Source organism: Cetorhinus maximus, unplaced genomic scaffold (assembly GCF_964194155.1).
Source record: "Cetorhinus maximus unplaced genomic scaffold, sCetMax3.hap1.1 HAP1_SCAFFOLD_1644, whole genome shotgun sequence".
NCBI classification, from domain to species: Eukaryota; Metazoa; Chordata; class Chondrichthyes; order Lamniformes; family Cetorhinidae; genus Cetorhinus; species Cetorhinus maximus.
In genome coordinates this window covers 7,013-30,288 of record NW_027597584.1, presented here as the reverse complement: position 1 = coordinate 30,288, position 23,276 = coordinate 7,013, and the positions used below count along the sequence as shown (strand labels likewise).

Genomic DNA, 23,276 nt, shown 5'->3' with positions numbered 1-23,276 from the left:
AGATCAGCCATGATTTTATTCAGGGGCAGGGTAGGCTCAGGGGGCCGAATGGTCGACTCATAACTCGTGTTACATACCTCGTATTTATGGAACGAATTGCATTGAAATTCCGCAGCAACTGAGGTCAAGAGCAAAAAGTCAGGATCACAAAGTCCAGTTAGACACAGTCAAAGTCTGGCACAGTGCGGGTCTCAAACTAGAGAGAGCAGGGATTTGGGTATCCTCGGGCTGGCATGGACAAGATGGGCCGAATGGCCTCCTTCTGTGCTGTTTTGTTTGGTTCTATGGTTCTGATAGCCCTGCACTGGGAGAATGGGCGAATCTGCAGGGGTGATGGTGGGGGAATCGAACCCGGGTCCTTGGAACGGAAAACATCCTTCCAGGCGGCGGAGGCGCCAGCAGCGCTGCGCCACGATGCACGCATGCGCAGTGATCGCGCAGGACCGGTATTTACCGCTGCAGCAACACAGTGAACTGGATGATGCCTCTCAAGAATTCGGTGCCAGTTGTTGTTGTAGGGGGGAAGCAGATGCTGACGCTCGGGTTCCGCCGCCTTCTCCTTCTCCTCCTCCTGCGGGGCGGCGGGGCGGCGAAGGAGGGAGAGAAGAGGCCCAACATCTTCCGGGCCGCGGCCGCCGCGGTGGAGGAGATGCTGCCGGGCGGAGCGGGAGAGGTGAATCCCCACCCGGGCTAGAGAGGGAGCAGGAAAGGCCGAGGCTTCGGGGACGAGGGCTAGGCCCGGGATTCCCAGACAGGGACTGTAATGTGTCCTGTTACCCTCCCCATGTCACAGGGACTGTAATGTGTCCTGTTACCCTCCCCATGTCACAGGGACTGTAATGTGTCCTGTTACCCTCCCCCTGTCACAGGGACTGTAATGTGTCCTGTTACCCTCCCCCTGTCACAGGGACTGTAATGTGTCCTGTTACCCTCCCCCTGCCACAGGGACTGTAATGTGTCCTGTTACCCTCCCCCCCGTCACAGGGACTGTAATGTGTCCTGTTACCCTCGCCCCGTCACAGGGACTGTAATGTGTCCTGTTACCCTCCCCCTGTCACAGGGACTGTAATGTGTCCTGTTACCCTCCCCCTGTCTCAGGGACTGTAATGTGTCCTGTTACCCTCCACTCCCCCTCCCCGTCACAGGGACTGTAATGTGTCCTGTTACCCTCCCCCTGTCTCAGGGACTGTAATGTGTCCTGTTACCCTCCCCCTGTCTCAGGGACTGTAATGTGTCCTGTTACCCTCCTCCGGTCACAGGGACTGTAATGTGTCCTATTACCCTCCCCCTGTCACAGGGACTGTAATGTGTCCTGTTACCCTCCCCCGGTCACAGGGACTGTAATGTGTCCTGTTACCCTCCCCCTGTCACAGGGACTGTAATGTGTCCTGTTACCCTCCCCCGGTCACAAGGACTGTAATGTGTCCTGTTACCCTCCCCCTGCCACAGGGACTGTAATGTGTCCTGTTACCCTCCCCCGGTCACAGGGACTGTAATGTGTCCTGTTACCCTCCACCGCCCCTCCCCGTCACAGGGACTGTAATGTGTCCTGTTACCCTCCCCCTGTCACAGGGACTGTAATGTGTCCTGTTACCCTCCAGCCCCCCTCCCCGTCACAGGGACTGTAATGTGTCCTGTTACCCTCCCCCCGTCACAGGGACTGTAATGTGTCCTATTACCGTCCCCCTGTCACAGGGACTGTAATGTGTCCTGTTACCCTCCCCCTGTCACAGGGACTGTAATGCGTCCTATTACCCTCCCCCCTGCCACAGGGACTGTAATGTGTCCTGTTACCCTCCCCCCGTCACAGGGACTGTAATGTGTCCTGTTACCCTCCCCCCGTCACAGGGACTGTAATGTGTCCTGTTACCCTCCCCCCCCCGTCACAGGGACTGTAATGTGTCCTATTACCCTCCACCCGCCACAGGGACTGTAATGTGTCCTGTTACCCTCGCCCCGTCACAGGGACTGTAATGTGTCCTGTTACCCTCCCCCCTGTCACAGGGACTGTAATGTGTCCTATTACCCTCCCCCCTGTCACAGGGACTGTAATGTGTCCTATTACCCTCCCCCTGTCTCAGGGGCTGTGATGTGTCCTGTTACCCTCCCCCCTGTCACAGGGACTGTAATGTGTCCTGTTACCCTCCCCCGTCACAGGGACTGTAATGTGTCCTGTTACCCTCCCCCTGTCACAGGGACTGTAATGTGTCCTGTTACCCTCCACCGCCCCTCCCCATCACAGGGACTGTAATGTATCCTGTTACCCTCCCCCTGTCACAGGGACTGTAATGTGTCCTATTACCCTCCCCCCTGTCACAGGGATTGTAATGTGTCCTATTACCCTCCCCCTGTCACAGGGACTGTAATGTGTAGTTACCCTTCCCCTGTCACAGGGACTGTAATCTGCCCTGTTACCCTCCACTCTCCCTCCCCGTCACAGGGACTGTAATGTGTCCTGTTACCCTCCACCCCCCCTCCCCGTCACAGGGACTGTAATGTGTCCTGTTACTCTCCCCCTGTCACAGGGACTGTAATGTGTCCTGTTACCCTCCACCGCCGTTCCCCGTCACAGGGACTGTAATCTACCTGTTACCCTCCCCATGTCACAGGGACTGTAATGTGTCCTGTTACCCTCCACTCCCCCTCCCCGTCACAGGGACTGTAATGTGTCCTGTTACCCTCCCCCTGTCACAGGGACTGTAATGTGTCCTGTTATCCTCCACCCCCCCCTCCCCATCACAGGGACTGTAATGTGTCCTGTTACCCTCCCCCTGTCACAGTGACAGTAATGTGTCCTGTTAGCCTCCCCCTGTCACAGGGACTGTAATGTGACCTGTTACCCTCCCTCTGTCACAGGGACTGTAACGTATCCTGTTATCCTCCACCGCCCCTGCCCGTCACAGGGACTGCAATGTGTCCTGTTACCCTCCCCCTGTCTCAGGGACTGTAATGTGTCCTGTTACCCTCCCCCTGTCACAGGGACTGTAATGTGTAGTTACCCTTCCCCTGTCACAGGGACTGTAATGTGTCCTGTTACCCTCCAGCCCCCCTCCCCGTCACAGGGACTGTAATGTGTCCCGTTACCCTGCACCCCCCCTCCCCGTCACAGGGACTGTAATGTGTCCTGTTACCCTCCCCCTGTCACAGGGACTGTAATGTGACCTGTTACCCTCCAGCCCCCCTCCCCATCACAGGGACTGTAATGTGTCCCGTTACCCTGCACCCCCCCTCCCCGTCACAGGGACTGTAACGTGTCCTGTTACCCTCCCCCTGTCACAGGGACTGTAATGTGTCCTGTTACCCTCCACCGCCCCTCCCCGTCACAGGGACTGTAATGTGTCCTGTTACCTTCCCCCTGTCACAGGGACTGTAATGTGTCCTATTACCCTCCCCCCTTCCACAGGGTTTGTAATGTGTCCTGTTACCCTCCCCCTGTCACAGGGACTGTAATGCGACCTATTACCCTCCCCCCTGCCACAGGGACTGTAATGTGTCCTGTTACCCTTCCCCCGTCACAGGGACTGTAATGTGTCCTATTACCCTCCCCCTGTCACAGGGACTGTAATGTGTCCTGTTACCCTCCCCCCTGTCACAGGGACTGTAATGTGTCCTATTACCCTCCCCCCTGTCACAGGGACTGTAATGTGTCCTATTACCCTCCCCCTGTCACAGGGACTGTAATGTGTCCTGCTACCCTCCACCGCCCCTCCCCATCACAGGGACTGTAATGTATCCTGTTACCCTCCCACTGTCACAGGGACTGTAATGTGTCCTATTACCCTCCCCCCTGTCACAGGGACTGTAATGTGTCCTATTACCCTCCCCCTGTCACAGGGACTGTAATGTGTAGTTACCCTTCCCCTGTCACAGGGACTGTAATGTGTCCTGTTACCCTCCCCCTGCCACAGGGACTGTAATGTGTCCTGTTACCCTCCCCCTGTCACAGGGACCGTGATGTGTCCTGTTACCCTCCCCCCTGTCACAGGGACTGTAATGTGTCCTGTTACCCTCCCCCTGTCACAGGGACTGTAATGTGTCCTGTTACCCTCCACCCTCCCTCCCCATCACAGGGACTGTAATGTGTCCTGTTACCCTCCACCCCCCCCCTCCCCGTCACAGGGACTGTAATGTGTCCTGTTACCCTCCCCCTGTCACCGGGACTGTAATGTGTCCTGTTACCCTCCACCGCCCCTCACCGTCACAGGGAATGTAATCTGTCCTGTTACCCTCCCCATGTCATAGGGACTGTAATGTGTCCTGTTACCCTCCACTCCCCCTCCCCCTGTCACAGGGACTGTAATGTGTCCAGTTACCCTCCCCCTGTCACAGGGACTGTAATGTGTCCTGTTACCCTCACCCTGTCACAGGGACTGTAACGTATCCTGTTACCCTCCACCGCCCCTGCCCGTCACAGGGACTGCAATGTGTCCTGTTACCCTCCCCCTGTCTCAGGGACTGTAATGTGTCCTGTTACCCTCCCCCTGTCACAGGGACTGTAATGTGTCCTGTTACCCTCCACCGCCCCTCCCCGTCACAGGGACTGTAATGTATCCTGTTACCCTCCCCCTATCACAGGGACTGTAATGTGTCCTATTACCCTCCCCCCTGTCACAGGGACTGTAATGTGTCCTATTACCCTCCCCCTGTCACAGGGACTGTAATGTGTAGTTACCCTTCCCCTGTCACAGGGACTGTAATGTGTCCTGTTACCCTCCCCACTGTCACAGGGACTGTAATGTGTCCTGTTACCCTCCCCCTGTCACAGGGACCGTGATGTGTCCTGTTACCCTCCCCCTGTCACAGGGACTGTAATGTGTCCTGTTACCCTCCCCCTGTCACAGGGACTGTAATGTGTCCTGTTACCCTCCACCCTCCCTCCCCATCACAGGGACTGTAATGTGTCCTGTTACCCTCCACCCCCCCCTCCCCGTCACAGGGACTGTAATGTGTCCTGTTACCCTCCCCCTGTCACCGGGACTGTAATGTGTCCTGTTACCCTCCACCGCCCCTCACCGTCACAGGGAATGTAATCTGTCCTGTTACCCTCCCCATGTCATAGGGACTGTAATGTGTCCTGTTACCCTCCACTCCCCCTCCCCCTGTCACAGGGACTGTAATGTGTCCAGTTACCCTCCCCCTGTCACAGGGACTGTAATGTGTCCTGTTACCCTCACCCTGTCACAGGGACTGTAACGTATCCTGTTACCCTCCACCGCCCCTGCCCGTCACAGGGACTGCAATGTGTCCTGTTACCCTCCCCCTGTCTCAGGGACTGTAATGTGTCCTGTTACCCTCCCCCTGTCACAGGGACTGTAATGTGTCCTGTTACCCTCCACCGCCCCTCCCCGTCACAGGGACTGTAATGTGTCCTGTTACCCTCCCCCCGACACAGGGACTGTAATGTGTCCTATTACCCTCCCCCCTGTCACAGGGACTGTAATGTGTCCTATTACCCTCCCCCTGTCACAGGGACTGTGATGTGTCCTGTTACCCTCACCCTTTCACAGGGACTGTAACGTGTCCTGTTACCCTCCACCGCCCCTCCCCGTCACAGGGTCTGTAATGTGTCCTGTTACCCTCCACCGCCCCTCCCCGTCACAGGGTCTGTAATGTGTCCTGTTACCCTCCCCCTGTCACAGGGACAGTGACGTGTCCTGTTACCCTCCACCCCTCCTCCCCGTCACAGGGACTATAATGTGTCCTGTTACCCTCCACCGCCCCTCCCCGTCATAGGGACTGTAATGTGTCCTGTTACCCTCCCCCTGTCACAGGTACTGTGATGTGTCCTGTTACCCTCCCCCTGTCACAGCGACTGTAATGTGGCCTTTAACCCCCCACTCCCCGTCACAGGGACAGTAATGTGTCCTGTTACCCTCCCCCTGTCACAGCACCTGTAATGTGTCCTGTTACCCTCCCCCCGTCACAGGGACTGTAATGTGTCCTGTTACCTTCCCCCCGTCACAGGGACTGTAATGTGTCCTGTTACCCTCTCCCGTAACAGGGACTGTAATGTGTCCTGTTACCTTCCCCCTGTCACAGGGACTGTAACGTCTCCTGATACCCTTCCCCGACACGGACTGTAATGTGTCCTGTTACCCTCCACCCCCCGCCCGGTCACAGGGACTGTAATGCGTCCTTTTACCCTCCCCCCATCACAGGGACTAATGTGCCCTGTTACCCTCCCCCTGTCACAGGGACTGTTACGTGTCCTCTTACCTTCTCCCTGTTACAGGGACTGTAATGTGTCCGGTTAACCTCCCCCCCGTCACAGGGACTGTAATGCGTCCTGTTACCCTCCCCCCACCCGTCACAGGGACTGTAATGTGCCGTCTTACCCTTCCCCCCTCACAGGGACTGTAATGTGCCCTGTTACCCTCCCAGCGTCACACGGACTGTAATGTGTCCTGTTACCCTCACCCCTGTCACAGGGACTTTAATGTGTCCTGTTACCCTCTTCCTGTCACAGGGACTGTAACATGTCTTGTTTCCCTCCCTCCATCACAGAGACTGAAATGTGACCTGTTACCTTCCCCCTGTCACAGGGACTGTAACGTGTCCTGTTACCCTTCCCAGTCACAGGGACTGTAATGTGTCCTTTTACCCTCCATCCCCCCGACCGGTCACAGGGACTGTAATGTCTCCTGATACCCTCCACCCCTTTCACAGGGACTGTAATGAGTCCTGCTACCCTCCCCCTGTCACAGGGTCTGTAATGTTTCCTGTTACCTCCCCTCTGTCATAGAGACTGTATTGTGCCCTGTTACCCTCCCCCCTGTCACAGGGACTTTAATGTTTCCTGTTACACTCCCCCTGTCACAGGGACTTTACCATGTTCTGTTACCCTCCCTCTTGTCACAGGGACTGTAATGTGTCCTCTTACCCCCTCTTCCCCCCATCAAAAGGACTGTAATGTATCCTCTTACCCACCCCCCTCCATCACAGGGACTGTAATGTGTCCTGATACCCTCCGCCTGTCACAGGGACTGAAATCTGTCCTGTTACCTTCCCCCTGTCGCAGGGAGTGTAATGTTTCTTCATACCCTCCCTCCTCTCACAGGGACTGTAATGTGCCGTCTTACCCTCCCCCCTGTCACAGAGACTGTAATGTGTCCTGTTACCCTCCCTCTGTCACAAGGACTTCAATGTGTCCTGTTACCCTCCCCCCTGTCACAGGGAATGTAACATTTCCTATTACTCCGCCCCCTGTCACAGAGACTATAATGTGTCCTCTTACCCTCCCGTCACAGAGACTGTAATGTGTCCTCTTACCCTCCCCCCCACAGTTATAGGGACTGTAATGTGTCCTCTTACCCTCCCCCTTTCACAGAGACTGTAATGTGTCCTCTTACCCTCCCCCGTCACAGGGACTTTAATGTGTCCTGTTACCCTCCCCCTGTCACAGGGACTGTAACATATCCTGCTGCCCTCCCCCTGTCACAGAGACTGTAACATGACCTGTTACCCTACCCCACTGTCACAGGGACTGTAATGTGTCATGTTACCCCCCCACCCCGTTACAATGTCTGTAATGTGTCCTCTTATCTTCCTCCCTGTCACAGGGACTGTAATGTGTCCTGTTACACTCCCCCGTCACAGGGACTGTAATATATCCTGTTACACTCCCACCGTCAGAAGGACTGTATTGTGTCCTGTTACCCTTCCCTCTGTCACAGGGACTGTAATGTGCCCTGTTATTCTCCCTCCTGTCACAGGGACTGTATTGTGTCCTGTTACCCTTCCCTCTGTCACAGGGACTGTAACGTGTCCTCATACCCTCCCCCTGTCACAGGGACTGTAATGTGCCCTGTTACCCTCCCCCCCCATCACAGGGACGGTAATGTGTCCTATTACCCTCCCCCTGTCACAGAGAATGTAATGTATCCTCTTACCCTCCCCCATCACAGTGACTGTAATGTGTCCTCTTACCCTCCCGGCCCATCACAGGGGCTGTAATGTGTCCTATGACCCTCCCCCCGTCACGGGCTGTAATGTGTCCTTTTGGCCTCCCCCTGTCACAGGGACTGTAATGTGTCCTGTTACCCTCCCCTCCCCCTGTCACAGGGACTGTAATGTGCCCTGTTACTTTCCCCCCCGCCCATCACAGGGAATTTAATGTGTCCTGTTACCCTCCACCTGTCACAGGGACTGTAATGTGTCCTGTTATCCTTCCCCCCCGTCACAGGGACTGTAATGTGTCCTGTTATCCTTCCCCCCCGTCACAGGGACTGTAATGTGTCCTCTTACCCTCCCCGTGACAGGGACTGTAATGTGTCCTGTTACCCTTCCCCCTGTCACAGGGACTGTAATGTGTCCTGTTACCCTCCCCCTGTCACAGGGACTTTAATGTGTCCTGTTACCCTCCCCCTGTCACAGGGACTGTAACGTGTCCTGCTGCCCTCCCCCTGTCACAGAGACTGTAACATGACCTGTTACCCTCCCCCACCGTCACAGGGACTGTAATGGGTCCGTTACCCCCCCCCCTCGGTAATGTGTCCTCTTACCCTACTCCCTGTCACAGGGACTGTAATGTGTCCTGTTACCCTCCCCAGTGACAGGGAGTGTAATGTATCCTGTTACCCTCCCACCGTCACAGGGTCTGTATTGTGTCCTATTACCGTTCCCTCTGTCACAGGGATTTTAATGTGTCCTGTTACTCTCCCTCCTGCCACAGGGACTGTATTGTGTCCTGTTACCCTTCCCTCTGTCACAGGGACTGTAACGTGTCCTCATACCGTCCCCCTGTCACAGGGACTGTAATGTGCCCTGTTAACCTCCCCCCCCCATCACAGGGTCTGTAATGTGTCCTGTTACCCTCCCCCTGTCACAGAGAATGTAATGTGTCCTCTTACCCTCCCCCATCACAGTGACTGTAATGTGTCCTCTTACCCTCCCCTCCCATCACAGGGACTGTAATGTGTCCTTTTGCCCTCCCCCTGTCACAGGGACTGTAATGTGTCCTCTTACCCTCCCCCCTGTCACAGGGACTGCAACATGTCCTGTTACCCTCCCCATGTCACAGAAACTGTAATGTGTCCTGTTATCCTTCCCCCTGTCACAGGGACTGTAATGTGTCCTCTTACCCTCCCCCCATCACAGGGTCTGTGATGTGTCCTGTTACCCTCCCCTGTCACAGGGACTGTAATGTGTTCTGTTACCTTCCCACCGTCATAGGGACTGTAATGTGTCCTGTTACCCTTCCCTCTGTCACAGGGACTGTAACGTGTCTTGTTACCCTCCCACCGTCACCGGGACTGTAATGTGTCCTGTTATCCTTCTCCCTGTCACAGGGACTGTAATTTGTCCACTTACCCTCCCCACTGTCACAGGGACTGTAATCTGCCTTGTTACCCTTCCGCCCCATCAGGGACTGTAACGTGTCCTGTTACCCTTCCCTCTGTCACCGGGACTGTAATGTGTCCTGTTATCCTTCTCCCTGTCACAGGGACTGTAATGTGTCCTGTTACCCTCCTCCTGTCACAGGGACTGTAATTTGTCCACTTACCCTCCCCACTGTCACAGGGACTGTAATCTGCCTTGTTACCCTTCCGCCCCATCAGGGACTGTAACGTGTCCTGTTACCCTTCCCTCTGTCACAGGGACTGTAATGTGTCCTCTTACCCTCCCCCATGTCACAGGGTCTGTAATTTTGTCCTGTTACCCTTCCTTCTGTCACAGGGACTGTATTATGTCCTCTTACCCTCCCCTCTGTCACAGGGACTGTAATGTGTCCCGTTACCCTCCCCCCTGTCACAGGGACTGTAATGTATCCTCTTACCCACCTCCTGTCACGGGAACTGTAATGAATCCTCTTGTACTCCTCCTTTTAGTGGGACTCTAATGTGTCCTCTTACCCTCCCCGTCACAGGGAATGTAACATGCCCCCTTACTCTCCTGTCAAAGGGACTATAATATGTTCTTTTACCCACCCCCTTTCAATCAGACTGCCATGTGTACTCTTACCCTCCAGTCAATGGGGCTATAATGTGTTCCCTTACCCCTCTCCTGTCACAGGGACTGTAATATGTCCTGTTAATCTCCTCCTGTCTATGGGACTGTAGAGTGTCCTCTTACCTTTCTCCTGTCAATGGGACTGCAGTGTGTCCTGTTACCACCCTCCTATCAATGGGGCTGTAATGTGTCCTGTTACCACCCTCCTGTCACAGGAACTGTAATGTGTCCTGTTAACCTCCACCTGTCAATGGGACTGTAATGTATCCTGTTACCCTCCCCCTGTCACAGGGACTTTAATGTGTCCTGTTACCCTCCCCCCTGTCACAGGGAATGTAACATTTCCTATTACCCTGCCCCCTGTCACAGGGACTGTAATGTGTCCTCTTACCCTCCCCCCTGTCACAGGGACTGTAATGTGTCCTCTTACCCTCCCCCTGTCACAGAGACTGTAATGTGTCCTCTTTCCGTCCCCCGTCACAGAGACTGTAATGTGTCCTCTTACCCTCCCTCCCACTGTCACAGGGACTGTAATGTGTCCTCTTACCCTACTCCCGTCACCGAGACTGTAATGTGTCCTCTTACCCTCCCCCCCACTGTCACAGGGACTGCAATGTTTCCTCTTACCCTCCCCCCATCACAGGGAATTTAATGTGTCCTGTTACCCTCCCCCTGTCACAGGGAATGTAATGTGTCCTGTTACCCTCCCCCCTGTCACAGGGAATGTAACATTCCCCCTTACTCTCCTGTCAAAGAGACTATAATATGTCCTTTTACCCACCCCCTTTCAATCAGACTGCCATGTGTACTCTTACCCTCCAGTCAATGGGGCTATAATGTGTTCCCTTACCCCTCTCCTGTCACAGGGACTGTAATATGTCCTGTTAATCTCCTCATGTCTATGGGACTGTAGAGTGTCCTCTTACCTTTCTCCTGTCAATGGGACTGCAGTGTGTCCTGTTACCACCCTCCTATCAATGGGGCTGTAATGTGTCCTGTTACCACCCTCCTGTCACAGGAACTGTAATGTGTCCTGTTAACCTCCACATGTCAATGGGACTGTAATGTGTCCTGTTACCCTCCACCTGTCACAGGGTCTGTAATGTTTCCTGTTACCTTCCTCCTGTCACAAGGACTGTAATCTGTCCTGTTACCTTCCCCCTGTCGCAGGGAGTGTAATGTTTCCTCATACCCTCCCTCCTCTCACAGGGACTGTAATGTGCCCTGTTAACCCCCCCATCACAGGGACTGTAATGTGTCCTCTTACCCTCCCCCCGTCACAGGGACTGTAATGTGTCCTCTTACCCTCCCCCCTGTCACAGAGACTGTAATGTGTCCTCTTTCCGTCCCCCGTCACAGAGACTGTAATGTGTCCTCTTACCCTCCCCCCCACTGTCACAGGGACTGTAATATGTCCTGTTACCCTCCCCCTGTCACAGGGACTGTAATGTGTCCTGTTACCCTTCCCCTGTCACAGGGACTGTAACATGTCCTATTTCCCTCCCCCCTGTCACAGGGACTGCAACATGTCCTGTTACCCTCCCCATGTCACAGAAACTGTAATGTGTCCTGTTATCCTTCCCCCTGTCACAGGGACTGTAATGTGTCCTCTTACCCTCCCCCCATCACAGGGTCTGTGATGTGTCCTGTTACCCTCCCCTGTCACAGGGACTGTAATGTGTTCTGTTACCTTCCCACCGTCATAGGGACTGTAATGTGTCCTGTTACCCTTCCCTCTGTCACAGGGACTGTAACGTGTCTTGTTACCCTCCCACCGTCACCGGGACTGTAATGTGTCCTGTTATCCTTCTCCCTGTCACAGGGACTGTAATGTGTCCTGTTACCCTCCCCCTGTCACAGGGACTGTAATTTGTCCACTTACCCTCCCCACTGTCACAGGGACTGTAATCTGCCTTGTTACCCTTCCGCCCCATCAGGGACTGTAACGTGTCCTGTTACCCTTCCCTCTGTCACAGGGACTGTAATGTGTCCTCTTACCCTCCCCCATGTCACAGGGTCTGTAATTTTGTCCTGTTACCCTCCCACCGTCACAGGGACTGTAACGTGCCCTCTTACCCTTGCGCCTGTCACAGGGACTGTAATGTGTCCTGTTACCCTTCCTCCTGTCACAGGGCCTGTAATATGTCCTCTTACCCCCCTTCCCCTGTCACAGGGATTGTAGCGTGTCCTCTTTCCGTCCCCCTATCACAGGGGCTGTAAGGTGTCCTGTTACCCTCCTGTCTGTGGGACTGTAGAGTGTCCTCTTACCTTTCTGCTGTCAATGGGACTACAGTGTGTCCTGTTACCACCCTCCTGTCAATGGGGCTGTAATGTGTCCTGTTATCCTCCTATCGTCAATGGGACTGCAATGTGTCCTGTTACCTGCTTCCCATCAATGGGATTGTAATGTGTCCTGTTACCCCCCACCTGTCAATGGGACTGCAGTGTGCCCTGTTACCCTCCTGTCATAGGGACTATAATGGGATCGTTACCCTCCTCCCATCAATGTGACTGTAATGTGTCCTGTTACCCTCCTGTCAATGGGTCTGTAATCCCCCCCGCCCCGTCAATGGGTCTGTAATGTGTTCTTTAACCCTCTTCCTGTCACTGGGTCTGGAATATGTCCTTTTACCTTCTGGGTCTGTAATATGTCCTTTTTCTCCCCCACCCCTCTTAATGGGTCTGTAATGTGTCCTTTTACGCTCCTCCTGTGACTGGGTCTGTAATGTGTCCTTTTCCCTTCCTCCTGTGAATGGGTCAGTAGTGTGTCCTTCTCCAATCCTCCTGTGAATGGGTCGGTAATGTGTCCTTCTCCCCTCCTCCTGTGAATGGGTCTGTAATGTGTCCTTTTCCCTTCCTCCTGTGAATGGGTCTGCAGTGCGTCCTTCTCCAATTCTCCTGTGAATGGGTCTGTAACGTGTCCTTTTCCCTTCCTCCTGTGAATGGGTCTGTAATGTGTCCTTCTCCCCTCCTCCTGTGAATGGGTCTGTAACGTGTCCTTTTCCCTTCCTCCTGTGAATGGGTCTGTAATGTGTCCTTTTCCCTTCCTCCTGTGACTAGGTCTGTAATGTGTCCTTTTCCCTTCCTCCTGTGAATGGGTCTGTAATGTGTCCTTTTCCCTTCCTCCTGTGACTAGGTCTGTAATGTGTCCTTTTCCCTTCCTCCTGTGAATGGGTCTGCAGTGTGTCCTTCTCCCCTCCTCCTGTGAATGGGTCTGTAATGTGTCCTTCTCCCCTCCTCCTGTGAATGGGTCTGTAAAGTGTCCTTCTCCAATTCTCCTGTGAATGGGTCTGTAAAGTGTCCTTTTCCCTTCCTCTTGTGAATGGGTCTGTAATGTGTCCTTTTCCCCTCCTCCTGTGAATGGGTCTGTAATGTGTCCTTTTCCCCTCCTCCTGTGAATGGGTCTGTAATGTGTCCTTTTCCCTTCCTCCTGTGAATGGGTCTGTAATGTGAGCTTTTCCCCTCCTCCTGTGAATGGGTCTGTAACGCATTCCTTATCCCTCTGCTCTTGGCCTTTTTAATCCAGCTTCTCTCGATTCCGTTCTCCGCTGTGCCTTGCACTGTCTCACTCTGGGACCCTGGAGCGCCCCTCGCCCTGGCCCGGCCACCTCGAGTTTCTGCCTTCTCTCTAGCGACCCCCCTGCACCTGGGCGATGTGACACCTATTTTGCGTTTCTAACTGTAGACGCTCCTGTCTTACTGGAAAGTCGTGTTGAATGGCACCTCGGCAATCGCCAGCCTGCTCACCGAATTGTGCTCCGACTTGCTGGACGCCTTGGGGATTAAGGGTGAGTGGGCTTTCACAGGGATTGACTGGGAACTGGTGTTGTGGGGAAGGGGAGGGGGGTGGTGATTATCCCGTGGGGCGCAATAAGGACTGGCGGAGGTGCGCTGGAGATGGTGGGGCGGGGGGGGTGTGTGTGTGGTGGGGGCTGCTTGCAGTTTGTACGGAGTGGCAACTGAATCTGCTGGCAAGTCCCATGAGAGGAATTCCAGAGGTTTTCGGGGGGGGTTCCAGGCAATCGAAGGCACGGCTGCCAATGGTGGAGCGATTAAAATCGGAGGGGGGGTGGGGTGGGGGAGTGGTGCTGAAGAGGTGGGAATTGCTTGGAGCACGGAGACACTGGAGCGGATGTAGAGCCGGGCAGTGGGGGGAGGGAGCTTTCTTGCGGAAGGAGCTGCTTTGTCCTTTTCAGGGAGCCAACACAGACTCTGGGGCCCAATGGCCTCACCCGCTTCTCTGACCCTGTGAAGGAAGGAAGGAAGGAACGAAACAAAAAACCGAGGGAATGAGGGATTGGACGGGTGGTGGGAAAGATGCAGAGTGTGGGAAAGGATGATTGTGGGGGTGGGTGGTCGGAGAGACAGACAGAGAGAGAGAGAGAGAGAGTGAGGGGATGAAAGGAAGAAATTAAACACGTGTACGATTCAGATTATACAAAAGAACATAGCCCTGGAAATGGTGGCCGATCGGCCCATCCTGACAGCAAGTAGAGAACCTCGGTGACAGATTAGCCCAGATCTGAACCGCTCCTTCCGCGAGAAAGCTCCCTCCTCCCCCCCACCCCCCCTGTTGCCTCTGGGTCCTTCTGCCGAGCGCCTCAGTGGGACTTTGGGGGCGCTTCTTTTGGGGGTTTTTTCTCCAAACGAAGGGTCAGCACGGACCTGAGGGGCCGAATGGCTTCCCCCGCCAACCCCCACCACCTCTCCAGCGCTGTCGGCTTCAGCCTGAATTCGCCCACACTCTCAAGCTCCTTCCCTTCAAAGTGCCCCCTACTTTTCCACCAGTAGCCCCCCCCCCGCCCCCGCCTTTTCTCAATAGAAGGGACCTGTAAAAGGATAGGACGGGGTGATTTCTGAATGGTGATGAGCTCAAAACAGCGGAGGGCCGAAGAGATTTGGTGGTGGGGGTGGGGGTGGGGAGGAGAGTGGGGGTGGAGAGGTCTGGTGGGGGGCTGGGGGGTGCGCGATGTTCAGCTACACAGATCATTAAAATGTCGTGGACAGGTACAGGAAATAATGAAGTAGGCTAATGGGATGCTGGTCTTCATGTCCAGAGAACAGGAATACAAGGCGGTAGCAGTGATAGTCCAGCCAGACAAAGCCGTGGTTAGACCACACCTGGAGCTGTTCTGTGTACCACCCGTTGGGAGGGAGATATTGGCCTTGGATAGAGCGCAGCATGGAATTTCCGGAATGGTTCACTATGGGCTAAATGGAGAAGGGGGAGATTGCGCAAACTAGGGCTGGCTTCCCTGGTGTTCCGAAGGTTAAGGGGTGATTCTGTCCGCACGTTTTGAGGTGTGCAGGGGAACAGATAGGGTAGTTGGAGGGAAACTACTTCTGCTGGTTGGAGGTACCTAGGACGAGGAGGGGGTGGGGAGCACAGTCTCAAAATTTGAGCCAGGGCTTTCAAGAGTGAAAGGGGGATACGCTTCCAGACAGGGTGAGACGGTGGCCTAGTGGTAATGTCCCCGGATCCGTAACCCAGAGGCCCAGGCTAATGCTCTGGGGGGGACAGGCTCAAATCCCACCCCAGCAGCTGGTGAAACTTGAATTCACAGAATCACAGAGTGCAGAAGAGGCCCTTCGGCCCATCGAGTCTGCACCGACACGTGAGAAACACCTGACCTACCGACCTAATCCCATTCACCAGCACTTGGCCCCATAGCCTTGAATGTTTTGACGTGCCAAGTGCTCATCCAGGTACTTTTTAAAGGATGTGAGACAACCCGCCCCCACCACCCTCCCAGTCACCACCCTCTGGGTAAAAAAGATTTTCCTCACATCCCCCCCTAAACCTCCTGCCCCTCACCTTGAACTTATGCCGCCTCGTGACTGACCCTTCAACTAAGGGGAACAGCTGCTCCCTATCCACCCTGTCCATGACCCTCATAATCTTGTACACCTCGATCAGGTCGCCCCTCAGTCTTCTCTGCTCCAACGAAAACAACCCGAGTCTATCCAACCTCTCTTCGTAACTTAAATGTTTCATCCCAGGCAACATCCTGGTGAATCTCCTCTGCACCCCCTCCAGTGCAATCACATCCTTCCTATAATGTGGTGACCAGAACTGCACACAGTGCTCCAGCTGTGGCCTCACCAAGGTTCTATACAACTCCAACATGACCACCCTACTTTTGTAATCTATGCCTCGATTGATAAAGGCAAGTGTCCCATATGCCTTTTTCACCCCCCACTAACATGCCCCTCTGCCTTCAGAGATCTATGGACACCGATTCACGCCGATTCAATTCGTGACCTGACCGTGAAACAGTCGCCGACTGTCGTTTTAAAAACCCTCCTGGCTCACCCTCAGGGAGGGAAACCTGCCGCCTTTACCCGCGGCTCCAGACCCCACAGTGATGGGCTTGACTCTGAGCCGCCCTCCAAGCGAGCTGTTCAGGTCAAGGGCTGGTTAGGGATGGGTAACAAATGCTGGCCATGACAGGCTGAAGGAACGAGAAGGAGAGTCGGAGCCGGGCCGTGGATCGGCTGTGGTCCGACTGGAATGGTGGAACAGGCTCGACGGGCTGTGGCGCCTTGCAGCTGCCCAGCGCTTGTGCTGACCTCCCTCCCCCGCTGTCTTTGTCGGCCACTGTTGGTTGCCGCACCCTGGATCACACCGGGCATCTCCGTGTGAGTGTTGACCGAGGACGGGATTGGACCCGACTGCAGTCAAACTACCCCTCCCACCAGAGTCGGTGGGTGGGCGGGGGGTGGTACAGAGTTGGAAGAATCGTTCCAGTCCCCCTTCTGCCCGCCAGGCCCCACACACACCCCCACTCTACCCGCTATCTCCCAGCCGCTGCAGCCCTGCCTCCCGCCAGCATGTGGCAGTGTTGCTCCACCACCCGACGGCACCGGAGGCCTCTGCAAGCAAGAACAGCCAAAAGTTCGTGTACGCTGGCAATTCGTCACACCGGCCCCGTCCGTCCGTTGTAGGGCTCGTGTTGGCAAACTGCAACCTTGCCTTTCGAAAGGGCCTCCGAGGTGGCAAAAATTATCCCCCAGGCCCCTTCACAGGAACGTCAATCAGACACACGTCCTGATCCTGATCCGGCTGAAGGAGAAACGAGAACAGCTTGCCCACCAGAGGGTGTCCTTAAAGGAGGAGTGAGAGGGGATCGCAGCACTTTTTTGTGCCTCCGGCTGCCTGGGCCCTGTGTTGGAGCGATGGAATTCAGGAATGCAAAAGAGGCCCAGAATTGGAGGAGAGCCAAGATCTCGGAGGGTTACAGGGCTGGAGGAGGTTACAGAGATAGGGAGGGGTGTAGGGGCTGGAGGAGATTACAGAGATAGGGAGGGTTGTAGGGGCTGGAGGATGTTACAGAGATAGGGAGGGTTGTAGGGGCTGGAGGAGATTACGGAGATAGGGAGGGTTGTAGGGGCTGGAGGAGGTTACGGAGATAGGGAGGGTTGTAATGATTGGAGGAGGTTACAGAGATAGGGAGTGTTGTAGGGGCTGGAGGAGGTTATAGAGATAGGGAGGGTTGTAGGGGCTGGAGGGGGTTACAGAGATAGGGGGGGTTGTAGGGGCTGGAGGAGGTTACAGACGGATGGTTGTAGGGACTGGAGGAAGTTACAGAGAAAGGGAGGGTTGTAGGGGCTGGAGGAGGTTACAGAGATAGGGAGGGTTGTAGGGGCTGGAGGGGGTTACAGAGATAGGGAGGGTTGTAGGGGCTGGAGGGGGTTACAGAGATAGGGAGGGTTGTAGGGGCTGGAGGAGATTACAGAGATAGGGAGGGTTGTAGGGGCTGGAGGAGGTTACAGAGATAGGGAGTGTTGTAGGGGCTGGAGGAGGTTATAGAGATAGGGAGGATTGTAGGGGCTGGAGGGGGTTACAGAGATAGGGAGGGTTGTAGGGGCTGGAGGAGGTTACAGACGGATGGTTGTAGGGACTGGAGGAGGTTACAGAGAAAGGGAGGGTTGTAGGGGCTGGAGGAGGTTACAGAGATAGGGAGGGTTGTAGGGGCTGGAGGGGGTTACAGAGATAGGGAGGGTTGTAGGGGCTGGAGGAGGTTACAGAGATAGGGAGGGTTGTAGGGGCTGGAGGAGGTTACAGAGATAGGGAGGGTTGTAGGGGCTGGAGGAGGTTACAGAGATAGGGAGGGTTGGAGGAGCTGGAGGAAGTTACGGAGATAGGGAGGGTTGTAGGGATTGGAGGAGGTTACAGAGATAGGGAGTGTTGTAGGGGCTGGAGGAGGTTACAGAGATAGGGAGGGTTGCAGGGGCTGGAGGGGGTTACAGAGATAGGGAGGGTTGTAGGGGCTGGAGGAGGTTACAGACAGGGAGGGTTGTAGGGGCTGGAGGAGGTTACAGAGATAGGGAGGGTTGTAGGGGCTGGAGGGGGTTACAGAGAAAGGGAGGGTTGTAGGGGCTGGAGGAGGTTACAGAGATAGGGAGGGTTGTAGGGGCTGGAGGAAGTTACAAAGATAGGGAGGGGTGTAGGGCTGGAGGAGGTTACAGAGATAGGGAGGGCGAGTTCATAGAGGGCTTTGAACTGGAGGTTGGGAATTTTGAATGTTGCCTTATCAGAAGCCATCGTGGCTCAGGGAGCATGGGGCGTGATGGGTGAATGGGAGTTTGTGTGAGTTAGGATGAGGGACAGCACGGTTAATGGAAAGTGGGAGACTGACCAAGGATGGATTGGAATAACTGTGAGAGACCCAAATATGAACAGCACAAAGTTTGCGATGAATTTGTCGGGCTGTTGACTTGAGGGTGACCTATTCTGCGTTATTTCCACACTTCAATCCCCTTTATAATTGCTGGGTTTCGTTTGGGTCTATAAAAAGGAGAGGTAAAATAATATTTGGGTTTTCAACAGACTAAACAGACTATCCTTTCCACTGTATTACCTCAGTAATCCTGCTCCACTCACAGTATGACTCAGTTCGCCGTGTCCAATTCACCCACTGTGACTCCACCAAGCCCCAGTTGCCCATCAGCACCGCTGCCCCCACACCCCCACCGAACCCTCCTCAGCTCCCGGTTATACAACTCACTCCTTTTTAAAAAAAATTCCCATCCTGGTGTTCGAATCTGTCCGTGATCTCCCCCCACCCCCGCAATCCTCTGAGATCTCTGCACCCCTCCCAATTGCAACCTCTTTCATGTCCCCCCACATCCTGAATACTGGGTGCGGATTTGGCCTCCTTGTTTAAGGAAGGGCGTAAATGCGTTGGGAGGCGGTTCAGAGGAGGTTCACTAGATCGATACCTTGGAATGAGCGGGTTGTCTTATGAGGAAAGGTTGGACAGACTGGGCTTGTTTCCACTGGAGTTTAGAAGAGTGAGGGGTGATTTGATTGAAGTATACAAGATCCTGAACGGCCTGGACAAGGTGGACGTGGAAAGGATGTTTCCTCTTGTGGGTGAGTCCAGGACTAGGGGGGAGGGGGCACTGTTTTAAAATGAGGAGTCGCCCGTTTAGGACAGGGATGAGGAGAGATTTCAGAGGGCTATGCGACTTTGGAACTCTCTGCCTCAGAAGGGGGTGGGGTCACTGAATATTTTTAAGACGGAGGTAGATTGATTCTTGTTAGGTAAGGGGATCGAAGGTTATTGGTGCAGAAAGGAATGTGGAACTCGAAACACAGACAGATCAGCCCTGATCTTATTGAATGATGGAGCAGACTCGAGGTCTACTCCAGTCTACTCCTGCTCCTGTTTCATACGTTCCTAATCTCTCCACTGTGCCTTCAGCCGCCTGGGTCCTGACCTCTGGACTCTTTCCCCCCCCCCCCACCCCCAAACTTCTTGACCTCTTGCGCGCTTTCTCTCCCTCTCTTTCTCTCCCTCTGCCTTTCGGCCGCTCCTCAAAACCTGCCTCTTTGAGTGAGCCTTTGGCGATCTGCCCTAACCCCTCCCTTGTGTGTCTTGGTGCCAAATCCTGTCCCCTGCTGTGAAAGGGCTGTCACTCTGTTGAAGGCGCTGTGTGAAATGGCGACATTTGTTTGCGTTGAATGCGGGCTCGCAGTGGGCCTCTGCCCACCAGCTGTGCATTGCCCCCATTGGTCAGCACACATGCAGCGTCGCCCCCCCCAGTGCAGTCGACAGTGTGCATTTCTAAGGCGGGGCTGTTTGTGTCTTTGACTTTGTTTCTAGCCTGTGCTGTGGCTGGTCTGAAAGTAACTCACAGACCACTACGCACCCCCCCACCCTTTATTAGTTTGAATTGAGGTCACTGTGTTAAAGCGAAGAAGCCCAATTTTCACACAACGTGAACAGCTGTCACATGTTGGATAAGGGATCGAAACTGCACCCCGGATATCTCTGTTCCTCTCCCGACCGTGGTCGTGGGATCTATTATATCCAACAGAGGTGGCAAACGGCTCCTCCACTTATCTCACATCAGAAAAATGGCTCCTCTAACACTTCAGCACTCCTTCAGAGGGTCAGTACTGAGGGAGTGCTGCACTGTAGGAGGGACAGTACTGAGGGAGTGCTGCACTGTCGGAGGGACAGTACTGAGGGAGTGCTGCACTGTCGGAGGGTCAGTACTGAGGGAGTGCTGCGCTGTCGGAGGGACAGTACTGTGGGAGTGCTGCACTGTCAGAGGAACAGTACTGAGGGAGTGTTGCACTGTCGGAGGGACAGTACTGAGGGAGCGCTGCGCTGTCGGAGGGACAGTACTGAGGGAGTGCTGCACTGTCGGAGGAACAGTACTGAGGGAGCGCTGCACTGTCGGAGGGACAGTACTGAGGGAATGCTGTACTGTTGCCTTTCTGATGAGACTTTCAACCCGAGGATCTCATTTGCCCTCGTAGGTGGATCTAGTTGGTTTCACAGCCAGTATTTTGACGAATAGCAGGGAACATTGGGGCCGGTATTATCCGTCTATCAGCAGATTAGCACCTTATTTTCGAAATCGCTAAGCGCAGAGGCAGAAAGGAAATCATTAAACGGACAGTAAGCTGGTTAAAATTTAGAAAGCAGTCCTTGGAATAAAAGGTATTGAATTCGATGAGAGGAAGGCACAGAGTGATGTCCCAGAATAATCAGTGCTGGGATCACTGTTATTCATAATCCAAACTGTGCAAGGACATTGAAGCTCTGGATGAGAATGTGCAAACAGGATAGGTTTGGTGCCTGACACTGAGGTTGAAAACTATCCGGAACGATTAAACAGGTCAGGGAGAGGGGGGCCTGAGATGAAGTCAGTCTCGTTCGCACCCCGGTGCTTCCGATCCCCTGCCATCACCAAAACTGCCAACTTCCACATCCGCAACCTTGCCCCGTCTCAGCTCTTCCGCTGCTGAAGCCTTCGTCCATGCGTTCCTTGCGTCGAGACGCGACTATTCCAACTGGATCACGGCTGGACTCCCAGATGACATTCTGTCATCTGTAAGTGCATCTGTCAACTCCCAGCAAGTCCAGTTCCCCCTATCGCCCCCTCTCCCCACCCCACCGCGACTGCTGACCCGACATTGGCTCCCGGTCAAGCTATGTCTTGAACTTCTCGTCCTTGTTTTCAAATCCCTCCCCGACCTCTCCCCCCCCACTCCTCTGTGACCTTCTCCAGTGCCAAAACTCTCCAAAATCTCTGCATTTCCCTAATTCTGGCCTTTTGCGCGTCCCCAATTTTAATCACCCCACGGTTGGCGGCCATGCCTTCAGTTGTCTAGGCCCCAAGCTTTGGAGCTCCCTCACCGCACCCTTCCTTCCCTCGCTTATCTCCTTCAAGACACTTTTTAAACCGACCCCTTTGACCAAGCTTTTTGTCACCTGGCTGAATACCTCCTGATGTGGCTCGATGTCAGGCCTTGTTTTGTGATGCTCCCTGTGAGGCGCCTCGGGACGTCTCGTCGTGTTGAAGGCGCCATCTAAGTGTAAGTTGTTGGGTGGTTGTTCGAAAGAATGCCCCCACACTCTGGGAAGAGTCCAAAACCCGGGGGGACCGTCAATACAAGATAGTTACTCGTAAATCCGACAGTGAAACCAGGAGAAATCCTTTTTCCTCAGAGAGTGGTTGGAATGTCGGACGATGCAGCACTGGGAGTGGTCGGGCGTTGATAGCTTCAGAAGGAGACTAGACGAGTAGATGAGGGAAGAGTGGATAGAAAGGGATGCGGAGCGACGGGGATGAGGCAGGTGGAATGGGAGGGGGATGCGGCACGTAGGGTATGAAAGCCGGGCGCAGGTTAGATGGGGCCAAATGGTCTGTTCCATCACGCCCCTGTTGGTGGGATCTTGCTGTGCGCAGACTGGGCTGCGGGCATCTGTTGAGGTTGTTGAAGCGCCGCGGCGGAGGTGTTGTGGTTTTGTTTGTCCTTCCCACCGGACTGTCAGCACCGCTTTCTCTTTCCCTCTTCCCTGCAGGTGGAGAGCTGGAGACAGACGGCGAGGCTCTGGGGAGAGCCCTGAGCTGGGCCCTGGCCGCGCTGCTGATCTACCTGGCCCTGTCGACCGCCCTGCACCTGCTGGCCCACCTGGCCGGCCGTCTCCTCTGGCTGGCCAAGCTGGGCCTCTTCTTCACGGCCGCTGCCTGCGTTGTGGCCACCTGCGAGGACGAGAAGCGGAGGAACGCCCTGCTCCTGGGCCTGGGGGCCTTCTACCTCCTGCTGGGCAGACTGGGGCTCCCGTTCCTGGGAGGCTGGGGCAGGGCCGACCAGCGCCAACACCGCCTGGAGAACAAGATCAGCTCCCTGGAGCAGCAACTGGCCGAGGTGGAGCGCAGGGTCCACCACAGGAGCCTCTATGACTACAACTAGGCGGAGACGGAGAAACACCAAGAGCTGACAGAGCGCACTTGGTGTTGGGGGAGGGGGCGGTGGGGGGGGTGGAGGAAGCTGGTCTTGTCCATCAAAATCTGCTCCACCCCACCGCATCCCCCAAACACTTACACACTACTCGTGTCGGCTGGACGCTTGACCTGTCCCTCGCCGCACTCTCCTGAGAGATAGAGCGCAAAATTAAGGGCCCTGGGGAGGGCCGACGAGGCGAAAGTAAACTCTGGGAAAATTCTTCTGCCGACAGCTCTGATGGGCCATCAGCCCCGATCTAGGTGATCGTAGCGTTACCCAGCTCAACCTGCTGCCTGGTCCAACCTGCCAGTTACCGTGTGCGCTGTGCAACGGCACTGACCTTCTGTATGGCGCGACTCCCAAACACAGACCAAAGCCTCCTATCCGACGTGACTGGAATACTCCTCAAAAGAGAGGCACCCTGCCGAAGCTTTTCACCTTGCAGCCGTCGGGACAAATGCAAGAACGCCAAATTTCAAAGGGTTGGCGAAGAATTTCGACTTCGGTTGCTGCGATTGTTTGAAATTTGGCATTCTTGCACTTGTCCTGATGGGTGCGAGATGAAAAGCTTCGGTGGGGT

At 54.8% G+C, this 23,276-nt stretch overlaps 1 protein-coding gene across 1 annotated transcript; it reads left to right on the top strand.

Moving 5' to 3' along the window:
* Positions 1-501: 501 nt before the first annotated feature.
* tmem109 (transmembrane protein 109) lies at positions 502-22,995 on the top strand. The gene is made up of 3 exons (XM_078536899.1): positions 502-673; positions 13,634-13,736; positions 22,272-22,995. The coding sequence occupies exons 1-3, from the start codon at positions 530-532 to the stop codon at positions 22,661-22,663; spliced, it is 639 nt and encodes a 212-aa protein (XP_078393025.1). The 5' UTR covers positions 502-529; the 3' UTR covers positions 22,664-22,995.
* The last annotated feature ends 281 nt before the right edge of the window (positions 22,996-23,276 follow it).